The 24,334-nt window shown below is 45.6% G+C and overlaps 1 protein-coding gene across 12 annotated transcripts in view; it reads right to left on the reverse strand.

The window, feature by feature from the left end:
* TMEM40 (transmembrane protein 40) overlaps positions 1 to 24,290 on the reverse strand; it is a 30,636-nt gene extending 6,346 nt beyond the window's left edge. The window contains exons 1-14 of one of the 12 annotated variants that reach the window (XM_074836277.1): positions 19,915 to 24,290; positions 15,366 to 15,422; positions 14,800 to 15,000; positions 11,558 to 11,614; positions 10,835 to 10,974; positions 10,079 to 10,232; positions 8,904 to 9,011; positions 7,986 to 8,039; positions 7,065 to 7,100; positions 5,636 to 5,668; positions 4,201 to 4,266; positions 3,827 to 3,898; positions 3,672 to 3,746; positions 2,202 to 2,932 (exon numbers count right to left, since the gene is read on the reverse strand). In XM_074836277.1, coding sequence (XP_074692378.1) covers positions 2,796 to 2,932; positions 3,672 to 3,746; positions 3,827 to 3,898; positions 4,201 to 4,266; positions 5,636 to 5,668; positions 7,065 to 7,100; positions 7,986 to 8,039; positions 8,904 to 9,011; positions 10,079 to 10,232; positions 10,835 to 10,974; positions 11,558 to 11,606 — 924 coding nt within the window. In that variant the 5' untranslated portion in view covers positions 11,607 to 11,614; positions 14,800 to 15,000; positions 15,366 to 15,422; positions 19,915 to 24,290 and the 3' untranslated portion in view covers positions 2,202 to 2,795. Of the gene's footprint in view, positions 1 to 2,201; positions 2,933 to 3,125; positions 3,747 to 3,826; positions 3,899 to 4,200; positions 4,267 to 5,635; positions 5,669 to 7,064; positions 7,101 to 7,985; positions 8,040 to 8,903; positions 9,012 to 10,078; positions 10,233 to 10,834; positions 10,975 to 11,557; positions 11,615 to 14,799; positions 15,001 to 15,365 lie in introns of those variants that run through there. The other 11 variants (XM_074836275.1, XM_074836276.1, XM_074836273.1 and 8 more) reach the window with 11 other exon arrangements.
* Positions 24,291 to 24,334: the final 44 nt, after the last annotated feature.

Consider the following 24,334-nt stretch of genomic DNA (forward strand, 5'->3'; position numbering starts at 1 on the left):
TCACTGAAAAACCTTCAGGTTATGTAACAGTTTGGGCAGCAGCCCTTTGCCCGCCTGCTGTATAGCAGGAGCACTTTCTGCTTTGGACTAACCTTCCCTGCTGCGAGCTCCAGCCTGGGGGCAGTCGGGGTTCACGGAAGGTCTGAGCGGGCTGTGCTTCGGCAGGGACAGACGCTGGGCCTTGGAGCCTGGAGTGAATCCAGTAACTTCTGTTCGGTGTTTGGTCCAGCTTACTGATGAAGGTTAAAAGCCTGTCTTGAAGGGACATTGGTGAAAACGCAGTTGTCTCCTCACTGTGGAGAGCTCACTAGCCCCTCTTCTGGGCAGAAATGTTGGGTATTGGATAGTGAAAAGCAGGCACGTGCATTGCAGGAGGGTGGCGAATGCCTCTGCTTTGGTTCCCCTCTCTGCACTGCCCCCAGCCGTTTAGAACCAAAGAGAAGAAGGGAGCAGGCCGTGTGCTGGCTCATGTCGAAGTGGCAGGAGATGTACCAGGCCCGGGGGAGGCGGAGGCCCGGCAGAGCTGTGGGAATGGGCGATGAGCTGCGGGCTCGGGGGAGGCTTGCGGGACGTGGGGAACGGCAGCTCAGCGAGCATGAACTCATCTAAGGAGCTTGAAACTCTTCATAGGAACTTGTGTCATATTTTTGAGTGGTTGGCCAGTGCTGCAGCTCGGGTGATAGGCGAGAGCAGAACGAGAGCATTGGGCAAGCGGCGGGAATGCTGAAAATGCTGAGGTGGACACAAGAAGGATCTGAAAGAACAGCAGAACTTCCCAGATACCCCAGAGGATGCGGCTGAACATGTACGTTGCTTTTTTCCATAGAATTGACTCTTCTCATGTGAGCTGCTCTGAGTTGGGTGAGCTGTTCATCTCACCTGATGGGTTCTACTAGGTGATTTTTAAATGTTTTGCTCTCTTTAAATGTTTTGTTTATTTTTACCTTAAGCAGCTTCTGTTTTTTTAAAAAAAAAAATTCATTTTGTTGATTGCAGAGTACCAAATTTGAAAACATTTAGTACTAGAATACGTTTCTCATCCTGACTATTCCCCAAATTACTTTTCAGAAAGTTATTATCCAGCAGAGGAAACTAAAAAAGCAATTTTTGTCAGTGGGGTGACTGCTCATAGTTTTCAGTTCACCCAAAAGCCATATGTCTACAAAGACATGTAAATAGTACACGTAAATGAGAATATAAATATTAGAAAGTAACTTGTGTTCATCCTTACTGTTTAATTTAGCCCCTGACATGTTAGGTAACTGCTGTGCTGTGTTGGTACAGGCCTGCATGCAATTGCTGAGATTTCTGGATGTGCAAATGGAGCTGCAGCACATGAGAACGATCAACACTGGTGCCTGAAATTTAAAATTAAGTACAACTAAAAAGTAAGTGGTTTAATTTTCTGAATAAGACTTGAAATTGCTTCTCTAAAACTGGGCTGTTTGGACAAATGGCTTTTAGATCTACATTTCCTTACAATTTCATGTTTTATGGCTCTTTCTGTCTGATGCCTTTATCATTCTATGGGTATGAAGACCTTACATTTTTACTAGAAATCTAAAGGTATCCCCTTTTTTTGCTATCTGCCTACAATTGCATTATCCCTATGCATGTAATGTGTAACATGTCCCTAGAGAATGAAACAAGTGTCAAAGTTGCACTTTATTTTACTCAAAGAAAGAAAAATGTTGGGGGATGAGTCAAATCAAGCACTTTATTTTTCCCCTCAGAAGAGGAGATGAAATTTGCTGCTGTTAATAATCTCATTACTGCACCATTATGTCACTGCATGTAAAATCTCACCCAGCTTTCACTGGGTGAAGTCATTACACGCCCACTATATTGAATTCTGCCACAATAAATTAATGTGCTTCAGTGCTATTGCGCTGTTGGGGCTCAACTGTGTAAGCAAGCAGCTGGTGTTTGCCTGGTTTGCGGCATCACAAGGGGTGAAGAGGAGGTGGCTCTGTGGCTGCCAAGATTCCTACAGAAACATCCAGACCCTAATCCAGAACCAGCTGGGGACAATATTGGTCATTTTGTTGATTCTGATAGACCATAGGCAGACTAACATGGTTGCAGGGGGGAGGGAAGGAGAATGTGTTTTTTTATATATATATAGAGAGAGAGAGAGAGAGAGAGAGAGAGAGAGTGTCTGCTGAGCCACAGATCACTTCAGAAGAAAGAACAGGACCTGGTAACGCAGCTTCAGCTTTATTTTTGAGGGGAGGGAATGATGTCTTCCTATGGTTTAACATTTCAGTATTTCACATTAGCCATTAGATTAGGTTTTTATGTTTGCCTCATAAAGCAGTTCTTTTAATACTAGAAATTCAGAAAGCAGGGTTTTGTGGAACTCTGCTGAAATACTCCTCCTAGGCAGCTTTCCTCATACCTGCATGATGAAGAAAAAGACGACTGTCAGGTCTGTTGTGTTCAAATCGTCACGTACCTATGCAGTTTTTTAGGTTTCTTCATATTTTGTGTTCAGGAGCACAGATAAACCTGAGCCTGGAGTCTGCTTGAAGATCCAACAAGAGAAACCTACCCCAGTCCCTGAATATTTAATTGAGCTATAGAATTGTTATTCAGACATTGTCAGGAAATGGTTAATACCCCATACAGGGCAGGGTATTAAAACTGTGAAAATGCTCTACCACATAGAAAGAGTCAAGAATAATTCATTCTCAAACCCAAGCAGCTGTAATGAACTGTAGTAAAATAATTTTTTTTTTTTTTTTTTAGTTAAGAAGATTGGAAATTGTAATTATTGTAATTTAGAGAAGCTGGTCTTAAGACTTGACCAAAATGAAGTACCCAGGAAGGTCTGGGGACTGCATGCAATCAGTGGGAAGATCACTGTTACCTGTTGGCCTGAATTTGTCAATCAGAGGAACCAAACCGTCAAGAACGCTCCGAATTCGATACACTAATTGTGAAAACAAAACATTTTTTTCAAGATGACCCAGATAGCAACATAAAACTTAAAAAAATAGAAAAATGGCACTGACACTTGCAATACTAATGAAGCCAAGATTACTGTTCAAACAAGCACTTCTGAGATATCATTAATAACAAAGTAGTGACAAGGCCGATTCCTGAGAGAACCATCCACAACCTACCGAAAATATTGGCACAAGATTACAAGGGAGACTTCTGTCCTCAGCTGGGAAGCCGTAACTCGCTGCTAGTTGCACCTTTCCTACGCCATCCCTAGGGATTGCCAAGAATGCCTGTTTTTTAAGCTTCATTTTCAGTAGGTGCCACCGTCCGGGTTCTGCTGCGAGCTCTTCCTTGGGGTGTTCAGCCGCCTCAGTCCCAGGGGAAGGAATGGCAGCCTGAGGGCACAGCACCTTCTAGACTGTATCTGGGAAGACCGCCTTGCTGCTAAAACTGTACGTTGTCATGGCAACTTAGTATTCAGCCATTGCTGCAGAAAGCGGTGACTCAGGGTCTTGTGACCACTGAGAACAGACAGTGAGTCAACCTGCCCCTTCAGTGTCACTAAGGCTGCTTGTCTCCAGCCCCACGGTGTAATTGTGAATGAGATGTTATGAGATGGTTTATGGAATCTGGGCACTAACAGTTTTAGAGTCTTGTGTAATTTAATGACTGTGTGACCCTGTGTCCTTCATGTGGATAGAGCTGACTGCTGGAGATACACTTACCCAGACCAAAGTATATCCCAGTGGTTTCCAGGGAAGCAAAGGTGATTAAACCAATTCCAAGAGAAATAGTCCAATCTAAGGCAACAAAAGATGTTTGGCTTTGTTAATTTTTCTAGTGTGCAACAATTTATTCTTCTATTGAAGTCTTGCCTTACCTTTATAGTAGTAGTAGCAAATTAGTAAAGCTCCAATTGCAAAGCAAAGAATGACAAAATGAAAGAATTCATCTGAAATAGAGAGGGAAAATTAGGTCACAGCTGCAGGTGCCCTGACTACTACACCTTAAGCTACACTGTATCACTCAGCAAATAAAGTGTTTCCACGAGGTGGCTCATACAGGACTCAAGGTGCACACAAGTTGTTATGAGAAGCTTTGATGATTGTCATCGAGAAGCCTTGATGCACTTCAACGAAGTACTCGTGTCAGGGGGGAAAAAAAGGGGGTTTTGAACCAAAGATCTTATTCATGGACTAAAGTTCAACAGGGTTGCCATCAGTTGAATTAAAAACAAAAAATTTAAAAAATTACCATCCTTCCGTATGCCCATCCACCGTACTGCCCACTGATGGAGGTGAGTGTTCTCGTTCTCGTATGCTACAAAAAAGAAATGTCGTTTATTGCTGTGGAACTCAGAACTATCCCTTTTTGTATCTGAAATCGATTCTCAGAGCAGAATATTTGTAAAACACTTTGTTCAAAGGCAAGATCTGCAAGCCTTTCAGAAAGATCAAATTAGCAATTTTAAAATCACCCAAAAGAGAGCAGGTTTTTTAAAAGAAAAAGCATAATCAAATGGTTGCATTAACAATACAGAATTGTTTTAAAGCACTCTGGGTCTTTTCTGTCTAGTCTGGGACAATCAATAGTCTCAGAATTACTGTGGGGGAGTAAAGCAGTAGTACAAGGGAGCTTCAGTTTGATTCTTGGGTGCTTTGCACAACCACAGCTGCAGTAATATGACTATCTTCACTACTAGGCGTATGAGTACCACCAATCTATTTAAGCCTGAATTTGAAGTATTTCTGCACCTCCCAAATGAAGAACTGTAGGTGACAGTCTCCTGTAGCTGATACAGAGAAAGAAAATGTAAGAACAGGCTAGATATTTTTTGAGGTTTAAATAGAGAGCATTTTGCTCTACACTAGTTGTGAGTGGAGTTGCCAAATTCTGCTCTTTCTCCAATTGTATTGTCAGAAGGAGCTGAATATTTTACCAGATTCCCAATGATGTGTTCAAAGCAGAAGGTGTTTTCCTTTTTTGTTTGTTGATTCCCTGAGAAGACCCCGAGGCAGTCTGCTGCAGAGCAGCCTTTGGGACTTGATTCTTCACAAGTTTTAGATGCTGATTTCACTTACCTTGGGCTGTGTGTCCAGGCAACCACTGCCTGGCAGTGAATTTAATTGTCTCTAAAGATGTAACAGGAGAGTACTGGAAATGTACTCCAGGTGAGACACAGATTTTTGCTACTGTGCTTTTGAAGCAACTAAACTTTGCCAAGAAATTCTGTTCTGGGTCACCTGATACTGGAGTCACGCTTTTGACTTTTTGATTGTTTGATCATTCTGGGTTGATCAAGTTCTGGTTTGGGGACAAAGTCAGTTATTTGATTATTAATGTTAATACAGCATTGCACTATACTGACTCACAAATGTTCCTCTCTGAATGATTTATAAATGCAGAATTTATGAGAATATCAATTCATACTTGGCAAGTGTCTGTTCTGCATTACTTTGCCTCCTAAATGCAGTAGTCCCAATTTAATTTTGCTTCACAGAATGACTTGCACAGTATTTCTTCTATCAAAGCATTACAGTGCATTTTTATAACTATTCTCAAACTGCTACTTTTTGATTAGGAAATATCTAGGTCTCAAGAAGCTGGTATAGCTGTGATCACTAAGCAAAACTCAGTCCTGAAAGACAGCATCCACAAGAAAAACTTCTGTTAGCTTGTTTGTATTTACCACCTGCAATTGAATCTTCTCTTCTGGTAATCTCTGAAAAGCAACATAGTTTTATTATTTCTGATGGTAAAAATACAAATATATTGTTTCGCACCATTATCAGCCCTAGCAAGCACAGCAAGTACTCACCGATTTGGTGACTCAGTATAAACAAAACAGTACTTGGAAAGTGCCAGGAAATTTAGGAAGTTAAAAGGGCCCAAGAACAGGTAACAATAAAGCTGGCTGTTCAGTGATCCCAAGTTCTCCGAAATAGCTGGGCAGTGGAGGATTGAAGGCCTCCGTGTTCATACTCAGTTGCTAGAACCAGGCAGAGCTGGCATCACAAGTGCTGCATGTGTGCATCACCTGAACCTGTCCAGTGCAGTGGGCATGGTGTCCTGCTCCAGCTAAATATTTTCAGTGTCTCAGTCTGGTGTATTGAATTAATCTAGAACTGAAGCAACACAGGCCGTGGTAAGAGGTGGAGAGGCCAAATGCCAACTGGAAAAGTACTGTAATCCTCTTTCTGCACCTGGCAATGTGGGGAGAATATTGTATTATCCTGTATTCCTCTACCCTGGTATTTTGTGTAGCTCCTTGGGGGTAGGTGACTCAAAAACCTCTCCTAGGGATTATGCTGCAATTTATATCTTCTTCCCAACAATGTCCTCAGCTGAAACAGTCCAAGTCACAGCAGCTACTCCCCACTGCACGGAAGAAGAGTGCTTGAGCAGGTGTCCTCTCCAAAAACGGCTGCTCTGCTGGGCTGTCTGCCTCTCGTAACTAATGAATGTGGCATTGGCCTGGGAGGGGCAGGTCGGGGTCGGTAATGAAATCAAGCCACTGAGAATTTCCTGCTATGGGCTTTTTACATCTGTTCTGCTGCTGCTCAGCAGTGCCTGATAAAAGGAAATTTGCCTCTAGACTGACTCTGTTCCAGCCTCTCAGCTGGCATTGTTTCTGTTGTCATCTGGCTTTCAGCTAGCATCATCTGCTGGGGAATGCTCGGTGCTCTCAGCTAAGTGAGGACGGCATTCAGAGCCGAGTATCAGCTTTGCAGTCCCAGCCTGGCAACCCTGTTCAGCAGGAGACAGAGGGCTGCAGGGAATGCTGAAAGCTGCCTAGATTGCTTGGGAAAGACTGGATAGTTGCCCAGCAGAATTGCTGGGTACTCCCCTAAAAAGGATGACAACTGCTGTGAGCTGATCTTGTGAGAACCTGGCAGGCCTACCAAAAAATGGGTTAATCTGCTAGAACACCTCGTACAAATCACCGGCTATCAGCCAGCCACTGTGACAAGCTTGGAACAAAATGTCTGCACCATGCCCAGGTCCAACACCAGGCTAACTGGAAACCAATGGATTTTTTAATATCTAAGCATGTCAGAAAGAAGAAACTGGAGTTACAGTCTTCCTTCCAACAGATGACGTTACCTGGGAACGCTTACCTGGATCTCTGTAGGGAACAACCTCTGCTGGTATGCCTAAAATATTGCACAAAGATGATGTAGATTAATATCCATAACGAGTACAATCTCCTGCTGTCAGTCCCAGCCCATGCACCTCTCCTGAAAGTAGTGTGCTTGTGTAAAAGTGACAAGGCAGGCACCAACTCTCACTCATTCGAGAGGACAGCTCTGTGTGGGTTACGCAGTTTGAAAGTGGGGAATGTGAATGGATTATTAACCCCCATATTCCATCTCTCACAATATCTGGAGTGAGGTAGAATCAGACTCCTATGAGACAAATAAGATCTCCTAATGTCAGTTTAAATGAGCTGCTCTTACATCTGGGCTGAGATCAATTTAAGACATTAATTAAATGATTAAAGCATTAACTTTTTAACCATCCATGGTTCTATACCATAAGCCAATAGCTCTTTCTGTGACACAGCACACTTTCTTCACCTGCATTGTACTTATTTTCTGTTTTTCCTTTGGAAGGAAAGGAAAAGCCTTGGGAACGAGGCCCACGGTGTGGTCCTTGCCGATGATCTCCAGTCAACGCTGAGGGCTGACTGCAGCCCCTGTAAGTAGTGGCTGTGAGAGATATTTTCAGAACTCTTTTACTGCATTTCAATGGCAAGTGTGCAGACCCAGGCAGCAGGACTTCTCCCACAACAGCAGATTTTGCTATTCTCCTGCTTCAGCTCTAAGCACAAGGCATGGCTGAACGTTAGTATCACTTGAGCTTCATCTCAGAGGAAATATCTTTCCTGCAGCCAAATTCTGGCTGGTCCTTTTCCTATGTTCATACATGATAATATACCTTTGTTCAAAAGTCAAACCAAAGAATGCCAGAAATTATCCTTTTTTTGTTTATATCGGTTGTCTCTAGTGAAAACCAATATTGTTGTCACTTTGTCCTACCTCCAAGTAATTGGCCTTCAGTCTTCTGTCTTCCTAAATCTTCCCCATCACTGTCTGGATAGAGAAAGTGTTTCTTCATCAGGTTAAAGAAAAATGTGCCAGCAGTGTTAGAAATAACAGCACTGTAGTTGTTTGCTCATAATATAATGATGGCTGTGGGATATGTAGGTAAAAATCAAGGCTCTGAAATGCAAGGATCATTATTAGCTGCTTTTGCCTCACAGGCTGAACAGGAAAAAAAACAGCAAAATCTGAAGTTGGAATAATTTGTATAAAGAGGTGTAGTGAGAAAGTTCTAAACATACACATTGTCAGCACTGCTAACTAGTTTGAAAAATGTATTTCTAAATGCAAATCATCTGATCTAGCTAAGCATTTAATCAGGTAGTAGCTTTCTGTAACAGAATAAGCCAATATCGGCTTTATCACTTTCATGTTGCCTGCCACTTCTTAGCCTCTCTCATTTTCCATGAATGAAATGGTCTAGCAGCAGCCAAAGTGCCTTTTGATACACTACTGATGTTTGCTAATAAGAAAAGAAATGCTAGAGAAGTACTACAGCATTGGCAGCTGCTACTGTACAGGGACTGTTCTTTGCCTCCTGCTATAGCGCGGGATTCAGTTAGACCAGAGACACGCTGAAGATCACAGAAGTTATGACCTCTATTTGGGAAGAAGATTTCTACGTTTCTGAAACCTCCCAACTTCCACAAGAGTGGGAGGCAGCCGCTATTTTGCTGATAATGAATCTAGAGGTACTAATTACTTTGTGTTCTCTCTCTAGCACAATTTCTTACTTTTTTCAGAGTTTTGCAGAATTGCTACTGAATTGCTGCAAGTCTCCTATGTGAATCTCTTATGAACATGCAAATCAAACCAAATTATGTATCAGAGGAAAATAAAATAAATCCTCTTTACCTTGCGTATCTTCATCCATGGACTCATGGGATGAGTTTTCAGCCTTTTTTTCCCCTTGTGAAAGCATGAGATTCCTTTCCAATCTCTTCAGGGGTTTCAATTTTTCATCTGTATTATATATAGAGGAAAAAATATTAGAGATGACTATTTACATTGTCTCTCTTTTACAGTGACAGATTTATTAAAGGTTGCTTTATTAAAGGTTGTCTCACAGGAAATCAGACCCTTAGTCTTACATCAGCTGTGTTTTTTGCACACAAGGAGTAGCACAAAGCATTACAAATGAAAGCATCATAAAGGCTACTGTTTAGACTTTCCTAAATGCTTGTGGTAGATGCCTAAAGTTTCATATTCTGACCTTTAATTTACCCATAATGCTACCCTGTGAAAATTCCCACTCCCTGAAGCAATAGCAGCTGCAGCTGAAAGATGCTGTAGCCGGAGAACAGCTGCTCGCCCTTCCCCGGGCTCCCCCTGCCCTCGCCGCGGTGCTCGGGGCCGGGCTGCCCGCGCTGCCGCCGCGCCAGCCCCCTCTTGTGGCACCGCAGCCGAGCCTCAGGGCAGCGCCCAGCGCCGGGCCGGGAAACCTGTGAGCTGTTAAAGACAATTACTGACTCTACGGACCCTGGGGAACTGCACTTAAGTTTCTTACAGCACAGCCGGGCACTTGAGAAGTGCAGTGGAGCCTATTTGTATCTCGTTGCCAGGTTCAGCACCCCGAGTGGCATCCTCTAGCCATTCCTTTTCGTTACTACTACCTGTGCTGCTGAGGTCACTTGCAAAAATATTTTCAGTGGCTCAGCTTGGATTTCTTGCCACTGTGAGAGCTCAGAGAGGTCCAGGCTGGCTGGGTAACAGTCCATGCAAAAAAGTGTCCTGGGTGTCATGAATCCAGCTAGACAGGAAAAACCGGGGCACCACTTTGTCAGAGAAATTTCTTTGGCATCATCACCCCAGGACATCCTCTTTGCCTAAATACACAAGTTTTTTCCCCAGAAGCAGCCAAGTCAAACTAAAATAAAATATTGTCTTTGGCTCCCATTACCACCATACCTAACTTCCTAGATATTTTAGTTGTTCACTAATAAATCACGTCCAAGCACATATCAGAGTTTTCAAACTGGCACTGCAGTAATATTAACAAAATAGCTGACAAGCAGCCAAGTGGGGCTCACCCTTTCCCTTGGAGCTGGGCAGCTGCCTGTACCCAGATGGGTTGGTTGCCTTCAGCAAGAGGTAAAGAACAGCCATGGCCCTGACTCCTTTCTTCTCTATGGCCTTCAGGCAGGCTGCACAGCCACCGGGAAGGACACTGCAGCTGTTGAGGAGCTGAAAGAAAGGTAAGTAAATAGCAAATATCAGTCCTTCCAATGAAACATGGCCTGTAAAAGCATACCCTGCTATACGAGTGAACGTATCTCACCCCATCTGTGGGACAAGTAATCCCCTGCCCCTCCTGTACAACGGGGAAATCAGGGACAGAGAGTAATGCCAAAGATGGGACAAGAACGTAAACTCCGTTCAGCAACTCAGAGCAGAGCTGTCAACTGGGAAAAAACTATGGTGTGTAATAAACTACTTAAAGAGCTGGAGAAATAGAGGGTCTGAAAATGGATGTGCACTCTCTGCAGTATCTTACAGCAAAACATCACTAACAATGGTTCTGCCTAGAAAATAGTGAGCTGAACTGATCCTGAGGAATTTATACAAACCCAGTTATTTTTGCGCATGGAGAGCTATGAGGTAAAAACCAGGGGCCTGAGTCTCATTTATCTAAGTGCCCTTTTACAGCATTTAGCATGTTCTGGGTATGTTTTAGCATATCAGGTCACTGGACTGTATGTTTTCTCTCCCCAAAGTATATCAGAGAAGTATAGAAGTATCTCTGTAGCAATGCCTTACAAAGGATGCATGTTTCTGTAGTAACTTACATTGTTCTTTTCTTCAGTATTCAGGATAGGTGGGTCAGTGGTGGATAAACATTTTACAAGTGATTCCCAGAAGGACTGGTTCATTTTCTCATGATTTTCCAAGTAACTGGCATCAGCAGTAAAAACCCTCTGGAAAATGTCTGGGAGGAAAAACAAGCAAATCACTGTGCGGCAGTAGAGGTGGGTTGCATGGTAGTGTTCCCGTGGTGCTCGGTGTAGGTGTGGTGGCAGACATCAGACTCTTAACATGTTGCCCAACATCAGCAGCTTAGTGTATAGAAAAGAGAGTAGATACAGAGCAAGTCAGTCTGCCAGAAGTCAGTCGAAAAATGTTCACACAGATTACTGATGTCTTTGTGATGCTATTGTCTCAGTTAGAGAAGCAGGGGAAGTATTTAACGGGAGCTTCTTCTGACCATGCTATTTTACACTGGCACAAAGACACGAAGGGCTGGATACCAAGGTACTGAGAGAGCTCATCGGGCATTTAATGCACAGCACAGCAAAATCTCCTTCGTGCATCTAAATTCCCCCAAGCACATGCCCAGGGCCTGTTGAGAAGCCTGTGGAAGAGCTGGGAACTGACTACTGGTCTCTCTTTTACAATCAAGGAGAAGGATGGAGTGTGATTCAAGAGGAAACAAATTTCATCGACTCACGACCACTCTAACAAACACTGTTGGTAGTGTGAATAAGCCGAACCTTGGACTGCACTACCCTTACCTTGCTGTTCTTCAGTAAGATCTGGGAACAGGACATCCAAGTTCTCCATTGCTGAGCCTGTTCAAAAGGAGAGGAGAAGCATATTTAGAAACAGATCAGTCTGACCTTCTCTGATTTTCTGTCTCGCACTTGATTTTCTGCAAACATGGCATCTATCTCTAGGCACTTTAGTTTTGAAATCAGTTCTCTGTTGCAATGGGAGTTTCACATCATGATTCATTTATCCTCCTGGGACCCATTCTCCACTCCTCTGAGTGAGTCTTGCTGGGCTGGCCTTTGGTTATTAAGAAAGAACAAAAGTCTGATCATCATGAGTAAAACGAAAAGAAGTCTGACTTGATCATTCACATTGTTGTTTTACAACTACCAAGGTGTCTAATTAACTATTTACCACAGGTGTGAGTAACTTAATAGGCCCCGTTCCATTCACAAAACAGAACGATTATTCCGTACCTTTAGCATATTGGTACATACTTTTAAAAAAAATCAGGGAGAATAGCAGAAGCAGTTCATAGGAGAGCCCCGCAAGATTTGGAATCCTTGTCTCGGAGAACACTTTGACACTTCAGCATCTGTTCTTCCCCAGTTGACATGAAAAGGAAATTTCCACTAACTTCAGGTTTATGAATTAAAAATTTTTAAGTGTTGATCCCAGATTTCTTAATGGTATTTGCCACAGAAACAAAACATTCTTCCCCAAAATCCAATGTTTCCTTTTGTTTTGCTAAACTCACCCCACAAATTTTGTTTTGAGGCTCTTTTGCTCTGATGATGCATTTTTTTGTGGTGGTTGTGCTTCTGAACAGTTGCTTCTGCCTACTCTGGTCCAGGCGTCTTGCACTGACTACATCTCCCCTCGTGCAACATTTCAACTAAAACACTATTGTATTGGGAGATGCAAAAGAAGATTTTTGGGGAGCCTGAAGAACAGTTCCCACTATGCAGGGCACCATAGGAAAACAGTTTATACACCACACTTTTTCTTACAATATGACTTTTGGGTCCATTCAACAAAACACTTTCAATCACGCAGTTTGAAAACTAAACATTTCCTTTAAATTTTCCAGATGGAAAACTGTTTCTTTTCCTACAGACAGTTTCAGTTCTCTAGAGACCATCATATCAGTCAGAAAATGTTCTAATACAAAATCCAAAACAGGTCCAGTTAATATCTTCAGAAGGACAGTGTAACACACAAATAAAAACATCCTTATTCTGGAAACAGAACAACTTAGTGTATCAGTTCTCAGATAGAGGACATTAGACACAAATGGACTCTGAAGTAGTTGCAAAACCCTCCCTCCTTTGGAACCAGGGTTGAAGTCCCACATTTTAGGTGTGTTGGTGATTCTGGGGGCTTTCTCCTTTTCTGGGCTGCAAGGATTCTTCAAGTGATGAGGTCCTTAGTTTGAAAGTGTTTAGCCACTGTTTCGCTGTTTGGCTTTGGGAAAATTACATAATGTCTTTAACCACTTTTAAAGGCTAAGCCCAGAAAACTGCTTACCTACTTCCTAGATGTATTGTGAGAAAAAAAAAAAAAATTAAGAACATTTTGAAACTACTCCCGATGATGAGTCTATGCAAGACATCTACAATGGCAGATAATACCTTTTATTTAACCACCTGATATACCTGGAGGAACTGGCAACTTTTTGGACAAATAAGCTTTGAACTCTATCAACTAGTCTAATAAAAGTTTTTACCTCTCCCACAAACCTTGCCTGACTTGCAGCTGCAGCAGCAAAGGCTGTGTGACAGGCACTGGCAATGTGGGACTGTGAGCACTCGATAGGGAATGCAGGAAACGCATCTGTCCTCTGCCCGGGTGAGCAACAGCTGATGTTGAAATACAGGAACCCGGTATACCACACCCTGGATAAACTCATTCTTGGCTGCACAATAAAGAAGGAACATAACTTCTGTGCAGTTACGTATCTCCAGCTATGGTTTTCAGCCTTTTACAGTATCTTTCTTGCCTTCCTATTTACTCAGCTTAAACCTTGCTTTCGTAAGTTAAATCCTTTAGCTCTCTTTGTGGACTGCTCAGTTGAAATACAAGGCCTAAAGGAACAAAATTACTTTAAATATAAACATTTGTTTTCTGACTGATAATTCTATTTCATAAAAATATTTATAAAGATCCACATTTTACTGTTGAGTGGAATTCAGGAGGTTTGGGGTTCCTAACGCCTAGCGAAGGCCGCTCTCATTGGCACACTGGAGGCATTGCTCTGCCTGTGACACGAAGCTGTCACGGCAGCTGCCTTATGCCAGCTTTGCATCATCCCAAAGACAAAGGGAGCACCAGGTAGCACCAGCAGATCTGTCCCACCATGCACAAAGGAAGAGTAGATTCAGCACTGAAGGCAGAGGAGACGCTGTCAACCTCACTTGCTACCAGACTGATTTACCTTAAAACCGTTCATTTCCTGGCCCAAATGACTGGACTGCTCAGCTGTACCAGCAACAGAAACACATGTGCCCAATGCACTTGTGCATCCCGCTATGATAAGACCTGGATGCCACAAGAGGATCCAGGAGCAGCCAGCATCTGCTCCCATCTCCCTTTCTGTGCCTCCAGCACAGTCAGCCACCAAGCTTTACATAACTAAGGAAGTTGAGTACCTAATTTCTCTTAGACTATGGACAATTAATTCCCCTGTGGCTCTTCTGGAAAGAAAAATCAGATCTAAACAAAGGATAAGCGTAGGCATTTAATTATTGTCTGTTTTAAAAGTGATTTAGTTGATTATACCTCATAATGAGAGAAGGATGATGATATACTGGCATTTCAGCCTGGCTGTGAGCTCATTGGGGAATGATATGAACAACAGACCTCATCTTGCTTTCCCCACAGTCAATCAGAACGTAATTGCAGTGAGGATTTTTTAACACGTTAGAATAAAATTTGTGTGCAGTCAGACTTCTCCTAGTTGTTTAGAAAGTGAGGCTAGTAACTCCCACACACAACTTTTTGCTTAACTGCTGAAATATATCTGAGTAAAATTGTTCAATGGGATAGCAAAAAATGCAAATAAAGTAAAATAAGGTTGTTTTGACTTCAAGACAAAAAAAAGACAATCCTAAACCTTTTTCCTTTGAAACTACTTTTACCTTTCATTTTAAGTTATATGCTGACTCCAAATCTTGCTAACTTTTATTTTAAACATAAATGTTAGGTCCCTCCCTGCCCTTCTCTCAAACCAAACCAAACCAAACGAAACAAACTTCATAAAGCACACCTGCAAGTCTTAGGCTGATCCTAATGGTTGATTCCACAGGAAGATGTTATGGAGGGCTGCGGCCGTGGTGAAAGCATGTAGTTTCTTTCAGCGAGACAACAAAAACTGATCCACGCCAGCTCAGTTTGACACTGTTCCTACTCTAGTCTCCTCAGGCAATGCCACCAGTGAGATAATTCTGCTATTCGTCTGCTCGCCTTCCTGTTGTCAAATATAGTTGAATTGCGACAGAGAAGTAGCAAAACTCAAAAACTTTTCATTCTTTACGGCGTGCTTGAACACAGGCAGGTGGAGAGACCCAGCGAGTGTCGCTGTGGGGAGGGCAGCTCCCCAGGCTCGGTGTGACTGTCCCCATGGGGGTGAGCAGGGACTGGGTGCAGCCCACCCACCCCTTGCCACAGCACCAGCACTTCCCTCCTCTCCCAGCTCTTGCAACAAGCCTGGACACGGTGGCCGTGCTGCTGCCAGCCCGACACCTGCAAACCTGAGGCAGTCTGTTTTCTGGCCGTGCTGGTAACATAATGGCAGCGCTCTCGTACGCATTTACATATACCATTCGTAATTACCTGGTTTGTATTTCTTCCTATGCGCTGTGTGCTCCTCTCTGTGGTCGTTGGAAAGCTCTGAAGGGAAGAAAATGAGCTCATCAGAAGCCAGAAGAGCTCATGTTTGTAGTCCAAGTAAAGTTAAGGCAAACAAATCTTCCTCTATGCGTAAAGTGCGGGGCTTGCCACAAGGATTTTATAGGGAAAAAAGAAAAATATTTAAAAGATGGGTATGTCCCATCAAGAAGACACAGAGATTGCAGGGAAGTCCTGTGGCTCTCCCCCACAGCGCCATAACCCCTTGTACAGCGGTGTGATGCCTCGAGGAGTAATCAACAACCCAGCTGTGTACCAAGAGCCAGGACACAACCCCAAAACACTCTCAGTCTTTGACCACAAGAAGCTCCCGAATGCCTCCCCAGCACTTACCTGCAGGGCTGTGAAGGTGGGTCAGGGTGTGCACAGCGCTGGCCCCGGCACGTGATGGCGGGCGGGCAGGCGTCGGGGCTGGCGCTGGGGCCTCACGTGGCCTGCCCTGACTCACAGCGAGCGCGGCGGCGGCTCCGCGTCGTCCTCCATGGCAGGAGGAGCTGTGTGTTTTCTGTGTCCCCGAGCTCTGGGGAAGGCGGCCAAGGCCAATCCCACCAGCATGGGGGAGAGGAGCTGGGCGGCCTCCCGGCCTGTCTTAGGCACCAATGGGCCTCAGCAGCCCTGAGTGGCCAGGACCCCCCACCCCTGCCCACGGCTGCTCCTGTGCGGGGCTGGAGGCCTGCGCCCACTTATTTGGCCTGTCTGGGACAGGAGAGGGAGGCTGGGGGCACGGGGATCCCTCTCTGACGGGAAAGGCCCTGGGCTCCCGTAAAGCCGGGCGGGGACACCGTGACAGCGGTTTGGAGGCCCAGGCACGCCGCCCTCCTGACCAGCGCGTCCCCGGGCTCAGGGAGGGCGGCGCAGGGTGGGGACACCCGTGCAGGGAGGGTTTTGCACCACACTCTCATCAAGAACGCGACATTGGCAGCGGGGGGTGGGTCCTTCTGGCTGCGGGGCCCAGGAAGGGCCCGAGGCAGGCAGCAGCCCACAGCCCTGCGCCCCAGGGCTGCTGTGTCCTGTGATGGCGCAGCCAGGCCGCTGACAGGGAAGGGAAACCATCCATCAGACCTGTCTCCAGCAACCAAGGAGGGTGCTGAAAACACAAATCCAGAGCCACCGCTGGTTTACAGATGGGCTCACCAAAGCACAACAGACTGAGCCAAGTTCAAAAATCTTTCTCTGCTGTTTGCTCTGCACATGCAGCCACTGAAGGCTCCTGTGTGGGTAAGAGGCACAGCTACTACCCCTCTGGGGAAAAGGACTTTACAGCACCCTGACCAGGCAGTGGTAAGCTTGAAAACAGCAATCTCTTGCTGTGCTTGCAGGTGCTTGGGGTATGAACGAGGTGGAGCCATCTGTACTGGTTGCCAGGAGCCAGCCGGGCTGTGAGGAGCAGTACTAGCCATTTACTCCCAGGGTAGTCCACCCTGCTTGGGCCAGCCCTCAGCCCCTGGGCACACTCAGTTCCACACCCCCAAGCTTACCTGCTTAGTATCAGACAGGAATCCCAATACCTAAGTCAGTCAGTTGAGGCAAAGAAAATATTAGTATTTCCTAACCAACTTCCCCAGCCTAGCATTTGTTTTCACTATGACCAGGGGCCTCTCAGCTCTCACCACACACCCTGCACTAGATTTCCACCTGAACCTTTGTCAGGTACAAAAGTTCTCTGGATTTTATAGCTGGAAGTTAGATTTTTTGTCAAATTAGGTGTACTTTTTCCAGCAACGCATATAAGCTGGTGGGTGCAACTCCTCCATTTGTTACACGGTCAAGTGCCATTCGCAGGGCACTGTCTGTTCCCTCGCAGCAGCAGGGAGCAGCCTAGGCCGGACCCAGCCCCCAGTCCCTGATTAGCTTGAGGGAGTGGTGCTAATCAGGAGGGGAGTTCTCTTTGCCCTGTCACAGCACTCATCTGTAACTCTTATTAATAGCCTCTTGAGTTCTGATAATAGCAAATATCAGAGATCAGGATGGACAGTCCTGAAAGACAAAGGTCTTTCAGATCCTTGAGTTGTCCACAGGCAGTTTCCCACATGTTAGCAGCTGCTTGCATGTCCTCACGGCCTGGCTGCGCAGCACTCATGTGTCTCTTGCTCTGTAGAGGCTGCTACACACTCCCGGCCACTCAGAGTACCAATTTACTTTGATTACAGGTTTAATGCTCTATCTTCTGGCAGAAGGAAGAGATACAAACCGTTTTCTTGTCATCCTCACTGCCTGCCTTAGAATAACCTGAAACAAAGCATCCCTCTGTTTGGCTTTGCTTGTCCTATACCTGTGGTGCTTGCCTGAGTCCTTCTCATCCACCTCTGATGCATAGAACATCAGCACAGCATTAAACTGAAGCCACCCCAAGGCTGTTTTCTGTTCAGGGAAGCTGCTCCTTCACTAGCAGACAATGGTTTCTGACCCAGCCAGCCTTCAGCAGAAGGCAACAAGAGAGTAGGGAAGGGAGGAGGCAGACCTCTCCTGGGCACAAGAACAGAAAAAGGAAGCCCAGCTCAGCACCTAACATACACTGAAACAGGCATTTTCACCTTGGTGTTTGCCATTACAACTGCCCCTGGGTAGATAATTAACTAATTAATTAAGCGTTTCTCATGCCAGTCTCTTGCCTTTGGCCTCTGATATTCTCACCTACAGAAGCACCCCTGGCTCCCACGGCCTCCTGAGCCACCTGCTCAGAGGTAACCCAACCTTCCAGCTGCTGAACTAAAGCACAGTTCTGGGTTTGCCTTCATTTCAGTAGAATTTGTGTTACAACTTGGTGTAAGAGTTCTTTTTTCTCAGCAAGCACTGCCTCTGTCCAAACATGATGTTTGGTCACTTGAAAACCTGTGAAGAGCTGGTGTCATAGGAGACTGCTAGGGACATTCCAATAGCCCCATGTCTCTGTCGATTACAGGAGGTGTGGTCATGTTAAATCATTTGTCAAATTAAGCTAACTGTTTCACCCTGGTGCAGCTGGTGCCTGAGGAGGGGGTGTGCAGAGCACTCCCTCTGCTCTCCTCTCTTCTTCATGTACTGATGCTTCTGGAGAGACTGCAACCCAGTTGGAGAAAATAATTTGTATCTCCTGTAGTAGGTGGGCATTGATTTTTTTTTTCCTTTCAAGTTGTTTTTTTGTTGTTATTTGGGGTTTTTTTAAGCAGGCTGTTTCACTAGTTTTCCACAAGTGCATATCCAAGTGCCTTGTACCACCTACCCCGACATAATTACATGCAATGTTTAACACTTAAAGCAGCCTGCATCTACTCTGCATCTACTTCTGCTAGGAGAATATTATCTGCCTAACTAGAATGCTTTATCATGTATTACGTATGTTTATTCTGCCCTTATTTGGGAACTGTTCTCTGAAAGAGGAGAATGGTGATTTACTCTTTGTATGCTGGGAAAATTGCTTCCAGGAAGGGTTTAGAGACACTAGACACATGCTGAGCAACTCTTACACTTGACACTAATTGGGTACAGTGTGTGTGCAGATTTGTCACACAGGCAGGTTGCATGAGAAATGTAGAAATACTCCTCAGTGTAGGAGGGACCCAGTGATGGTATATATTCAGAGTAGTAATTGCTCATTTAGTCATCACATTTCTGATGGATTAAAACACTTCCCATGACACCTCTTGCCCTACCCTGACTTTTATACAAAGGGTTGGTTAAATTAGTCCCTTCTGTGCGTTTACTTAGTTGCTACTTTTTTTCTTTAAATAAAGCCTGCTTAAACAATTGTGAGACTGCAAAGTACGAGTAACTGAAGAAGGATTATACTTTTTGCTAAAGCCTGTTAAATTTAAAAACTAGGCCTAATTTTTTTTTATCTAGAAACAGAAGCTTCTTGTTCTATACAGATCTTTTAACATCTCTCCTAAACCCCATCAAGAACCAAGCAGAACTCTATGCTCACCTCTATGCCTGTTTTTTCTCACCGTTCCCTTAAACTTTTACTTCTAGTCAAAATTGTATTTTCTTTAAATTCATTAGAAGCTTTCTAGTATGAGGCATTATAGAAAGTGGATCAGGGTGCTATAGCTATATTCTTATAGTAAAATTTTATTATTTACATTAAAAATCTCTGGTTTCTAATCACTACTGAGACAGCAGCCTTGCTCCTACCCTGCCATCCATATCCCTCTCCGGGGGTTTTTTCAGTTTCCCTTGGCTGTGCTGATGCCCAGCTCCGCAGGCCTTTGCAGACACAGGGTGCCCCAGCCCACCATAGGGGCTGCAGCCCGCTGCAGCAAGCCCTTTCCCAGTCACCGTGACTCTCTTGCTACTACGCTACGAAATGGGAAGCTCTGGCTTTCTCTACACAGTGGGAACAAAGCAGATCTGAAGGCCAGTTCAGACTACCAACCTGCAAAGCAAAATTGTCGTTTCACAACTCAGACTTCTTGCGGAAATGTGCTGAGTTTACCTGAGCAGCTGGAACAGTAGTCTCTCTTTAACGGCCAGACACGAAGGTGGCAGCACTAACCTGGATGTCACAGCGCCTCCAGATGCACAGCCCTCCAGGTCTGTGGAGACTACCCCTGCTGACTAACGCAGTTGCTATGAGGTTTGAGTTTCTGCTTCTCTTGCGCTTGAAGCGTTTGTCTGAAACGCAGACCCACTCTGGTTTGGAAAGGAGGGAAAGTGGACCTGGGTCTGGCACTTGGCATGCGAGCTGTCAGGGAAACCAGAAATTAAACAGTCCATGAATCTGCTTTGCTACAGCTGTGACTCCTTTCCTGTATGATCACACATGTCTCCTGATCCAGAACCCCAACCAAACCCCAAGCCCCCAGAACAGACCTTTTTTGGTTTAGAGACTGGTGGCAACTTCCTCAGCTCAAACCCAGGTCATTGCAGATACTGAAGGTAACAGTGTGGGGAGAACATTTTCCAAATCCTGACCAGAAACATGCCAGTTTCTATGTGGTTTAAACTGTAGTTTATTACATTGCTGATGGCAAAGTTGAAGAACGTGTGTTTCATCACATCTATATTCATTAGTGCAATTCTGTTGCTATTAATAAAAAAATATTTGACCTACTCCCAAACAGCTGTGAAGGAGCAAGGGGAAGGCTTGGGGTGCCAGGGATCTGAGGAAGGGGCTGCTGGCTGTTAGAGAAGGGGGGAGCAGTGAACTGCACCCAGCCGCTGGCCTGGCTGAGCCCACAAACCCTGCAGCAAGCACGGGGGATCAGCGTGGGGCCTGAAGGCACTCTGCCCACCCACCGCCCTCACCAGCCTGCCGGGAGCAACCTGCAACAAAACCTGCTCCAAGTCAGCACCTCTCCTCCTCCTTGCCCGCCCAGCTCCCTGGGGTGCCCTCCCACCTCCAATCTTCTGGTCTCACAGGAGGGCTGGAAGCACCTCATGGAGGCAGAGCTGCAGGCAGGGGAGAGCGCACGGGAGCCTCAGGGACCACTCCCTGCTCCACCTCATCCTCCCTCTTGATACAGCCCCTTTCCTCAGAACTTTTGAGCACACAGGCAACGCCAAGTATTTCAACATTTAATCCTGACTTTCTGTGAAATGGGTTTGGTCCCAGAACCTCTTTTGTAAGCAGCTGAGACCTGGCCTCCCACTGCTTTCTCAGCGACATCCCTGCCAGGAGATGACAAGGCCAGGAAGCAGAAAAGGCTACAGGGGTAACAGGGCAGGAGATGGGGGGGGGCAACACAGAGACAGCCACACAGCAGGGCTAGGGCTGGGCCAGAAGCTTTGCTGCACTGACAAACCTGACCTGAGCACAGCATGACACATCCCCCAGCTAGGGTGCACCTACAAACCTGCCACAAGTCTGACTCTGAAGCTGGCAGGATTCTCAAGTTTGTTTCCCCAGGATATTATTCTCAAACTTTTGCCCCAGGATGTATCCAAGAATCCTCCCCTCCCCAAAAGGACGGCACTGTCCTACTGGCTTCACATTTCTGTGATATGAAGTGAGAACACACAAGGATGTGTCAGACTGCCCAGAGAGGGGGACGGTAAGCTGACAGTGTATCCACCTTAAAGCTTTTACATGCACTCAGACCAAGTCCCAGGTTCTCACGCTTTGCAGAAATCAGAGCAATACTGCTAGCAGCTTCTTGGGAATTGGACACAAAAATCGTGGTGGATCTGCAGACCTTCCATACCTGTGACGTTCCCAGCTCGCTGACCTGGCGTGATCAGCAGGCAATCACAGGCAGGCAGGGCCAATCGTCTCTTTGTCAGACCACTACTCAAGGTGACTCCCACTGCTGTCAGTGCCTTGGCACCAGGATTCAAGCAAACACCATCTTCTGGGATCTTTAAAGAAAAGTCCAACTTTGCAGAGCCATTAGGCTCAAAGCACAGCTCTCCCTCAACAACTCAGCTGTGTCCTAACACATTCCTCTCTTGAGATCACCTCAGGTCACTGAATTATTATCAGGTTCAATCACCTACAACATAGAGGGGATGAAGGTACATTTGACTCTAAAGTTGTTTCCTAAAATCAAGGCTCTGCTAGCAGTAGGTACTTAGCCCAAAAGCGATTTACTAGAAGCTAAAATTATTTGAAAAGTCTGGTCCAATCTATTCATCCTAAAATATGTGCTTTGGATCAGACACTGCAACTTTTATCGGCTATGCAAAGCTTGAATTCAAGCTCCATCTCTCTCTTCTGCTGACACCAGAAAAATAGAGATGCCAACATAGTATCACCTCACCTCCTGGCCAAGATCAAAATTCAGTACTACCAGTCATTCCCAAACCTTGGAACTGTTAGCTCAGATGAGGACTGCCGGATTGCTCCGATCACTCCACGAGGTCTGGCTGCCTGTCCAGCCGGCAGCGAGCGCGCAAACCCCACTGCATACCATCTGAGAGCACAAACCTTTCCTCAAGCTATAGATGTGGCTCAGGCTCTAATGAAAATGCTCTGTTCTGGCACTTCCATAAGAGGCTTCAAAACAGCTTGTTCTCCAGTTCAGGCTCTGAGAAAAGGTCTCTACTACCAATAACCAGAGTTGCAAGGGTGCCCGACACCCAGCTCTCTTGGGAGAAGAGGAAAGCATATGTTGAAGACACAGAGCACACTGTCATCTCCTGCTACATTAAATGTGTGGTGGGAAGAAGAACACCACTAACACAGCATGTAAATCAATCTCCTGACTTAGAATACACAAATCCACTCCAGAAAAGTTTAATGTGTGTTTCTGGGGCATCATATTCTGAAAAAGACACAGTACAAAAGAAAAAAAGGCAAGCAGAATTTCCCAGTCTTTAAAACAATCAAATATATCAAAGCTCCATCTATGAGGCTGATGCTGGAAACAGCAGTATCAGTTTGAGAACGAGGAGGCTTCTCCACCTCCCAGAGATGGCCTGCAATAAGCAGCACTCAAACCAGAAAGCCTTGCAGAGCCCTAGGGAACTACTGAGACTCCCTGAAAAGGAAAGAAAAAGGGCAGAACTCCATTACTGCAGTGAGCGACCCGGCATCCCTGCTGGGAGGTGAACCAGACAGGCTGAACCCACAGCGCTCAAGCTCTGTGACAGCCCATGTCCCAGGAGAAGCAGGACCCTCCAGGAGACAGACCCCTACACCAAAACTGCTTTGGCCACACCGACTGTGTGGTAACACCTACTCCTGTGAGAAACCCTGGGGTGAGAGGAGAAAGGGAGAACCATTACAGCAGCCTGTCAGGAGACCAGAGATCTGAGAGACACACCACACCCCCAGCTGGGAACAGGAACACGCAATGGATCTCAAGTGGTCAGCCTGGTACAGCCCCAGTCCCAGGGATGACTGTGGTACCCTCTGTCTCCCATTCGGTCTTTGGATGAAGAATCTCAGGATAATTTAGGCAGGGACCTCTGGTAGTCTCTAGCTCACCACACCCCACCTTCAGACCAGACCTAACTTCAAAGCCAGATCAAGCTGTTCAGGGCCTTGTCCAGCCAAGTATCGAGTTATCTCCAAGGACGGAGACCAGGACTCCATGCCAGCACATCCAGAATAAGCAGTGCATGGGCCATGGCGTACTTCTGATGTACCTGGGCCACAGAGCAACTGCCTCTGAGGAAAGAGGTAAGTGCTTTCCCTCTACCTACCAATCTTGCATGACAGCACCATCTCTCATCATTTGACACTGCCCCTGAGCAAAACTGCAATGATCCGTGGCTGCTCCACTCCACTGTAAGCTCTGCAGGGGTTGGTATGAAGCACTTATTTCCCCTAGGACTAGGCACCAGAAGCACCCAAGCCTCCCAGAGGTGCAGCCCAATCTGACAGTAAAGCATAACTGGTTAGGTGAGCTGAGGGGAAGGCTGGAGGAGCACTTACTCAAATAATGATGGAAAACACAAGAGCTTCCTACGGAGAACAAAACTGTGAGCTTGGGGGAGAACCTATGTTGAGGAGCAACCAGATGTCAGACCTGCCAGCCTCAAAAATATAAAGAACATTAAGTTACCCAGGTGCCCAGTAAACACTGCAGACACCACACTGCCATCATGAAAGATTGCTTCCAGTGGAGAATAATATACTGAGACATTTAAAGACTGCTGGGAAGCAAGGAGACCTTTACTGACATCAACTCCATGGGCTCCCCAACAAATGCTAAATATGAGCAGTGAGTTTGCAGCTCTAGATGCCCACTGAAAAACCGAGATAAACAGACTGGTGGTGGGAAGGGAAGAGAGATTTCCTTCTCCTTGCCACTTGCCTCCCTAGAGAGAATAAGCACCTCTTCCTAGGTACGAGCAAAGGGCACTCTCCTGTGGCAGGTGCACACCAGGCGAGGCTGCTGTCCCCACACAGCCCTAACAGTGTGCACACGTGCAGGCTGAGACACCCTCCAAACCATCGGGATCACCAGATTTTGTGCTGTGACCCCAGCAGGAGCACAAAGCACCTCAGAGGCTGGTCAGGTGCCTCCTGG

This window comes from Strix aluco, chromosome 11 (genome assembly GCF_031877795.1).
Source record: "Strix aluco isolate bStrAlu1 chromosome 11, bStrAlu1.hap1, whole genome shotgun sequence".
NCBI lineage: Eukaryota > Metazoa > Chordata > Aves > Strigiformes > Strigidae > Strix > Strix aluco.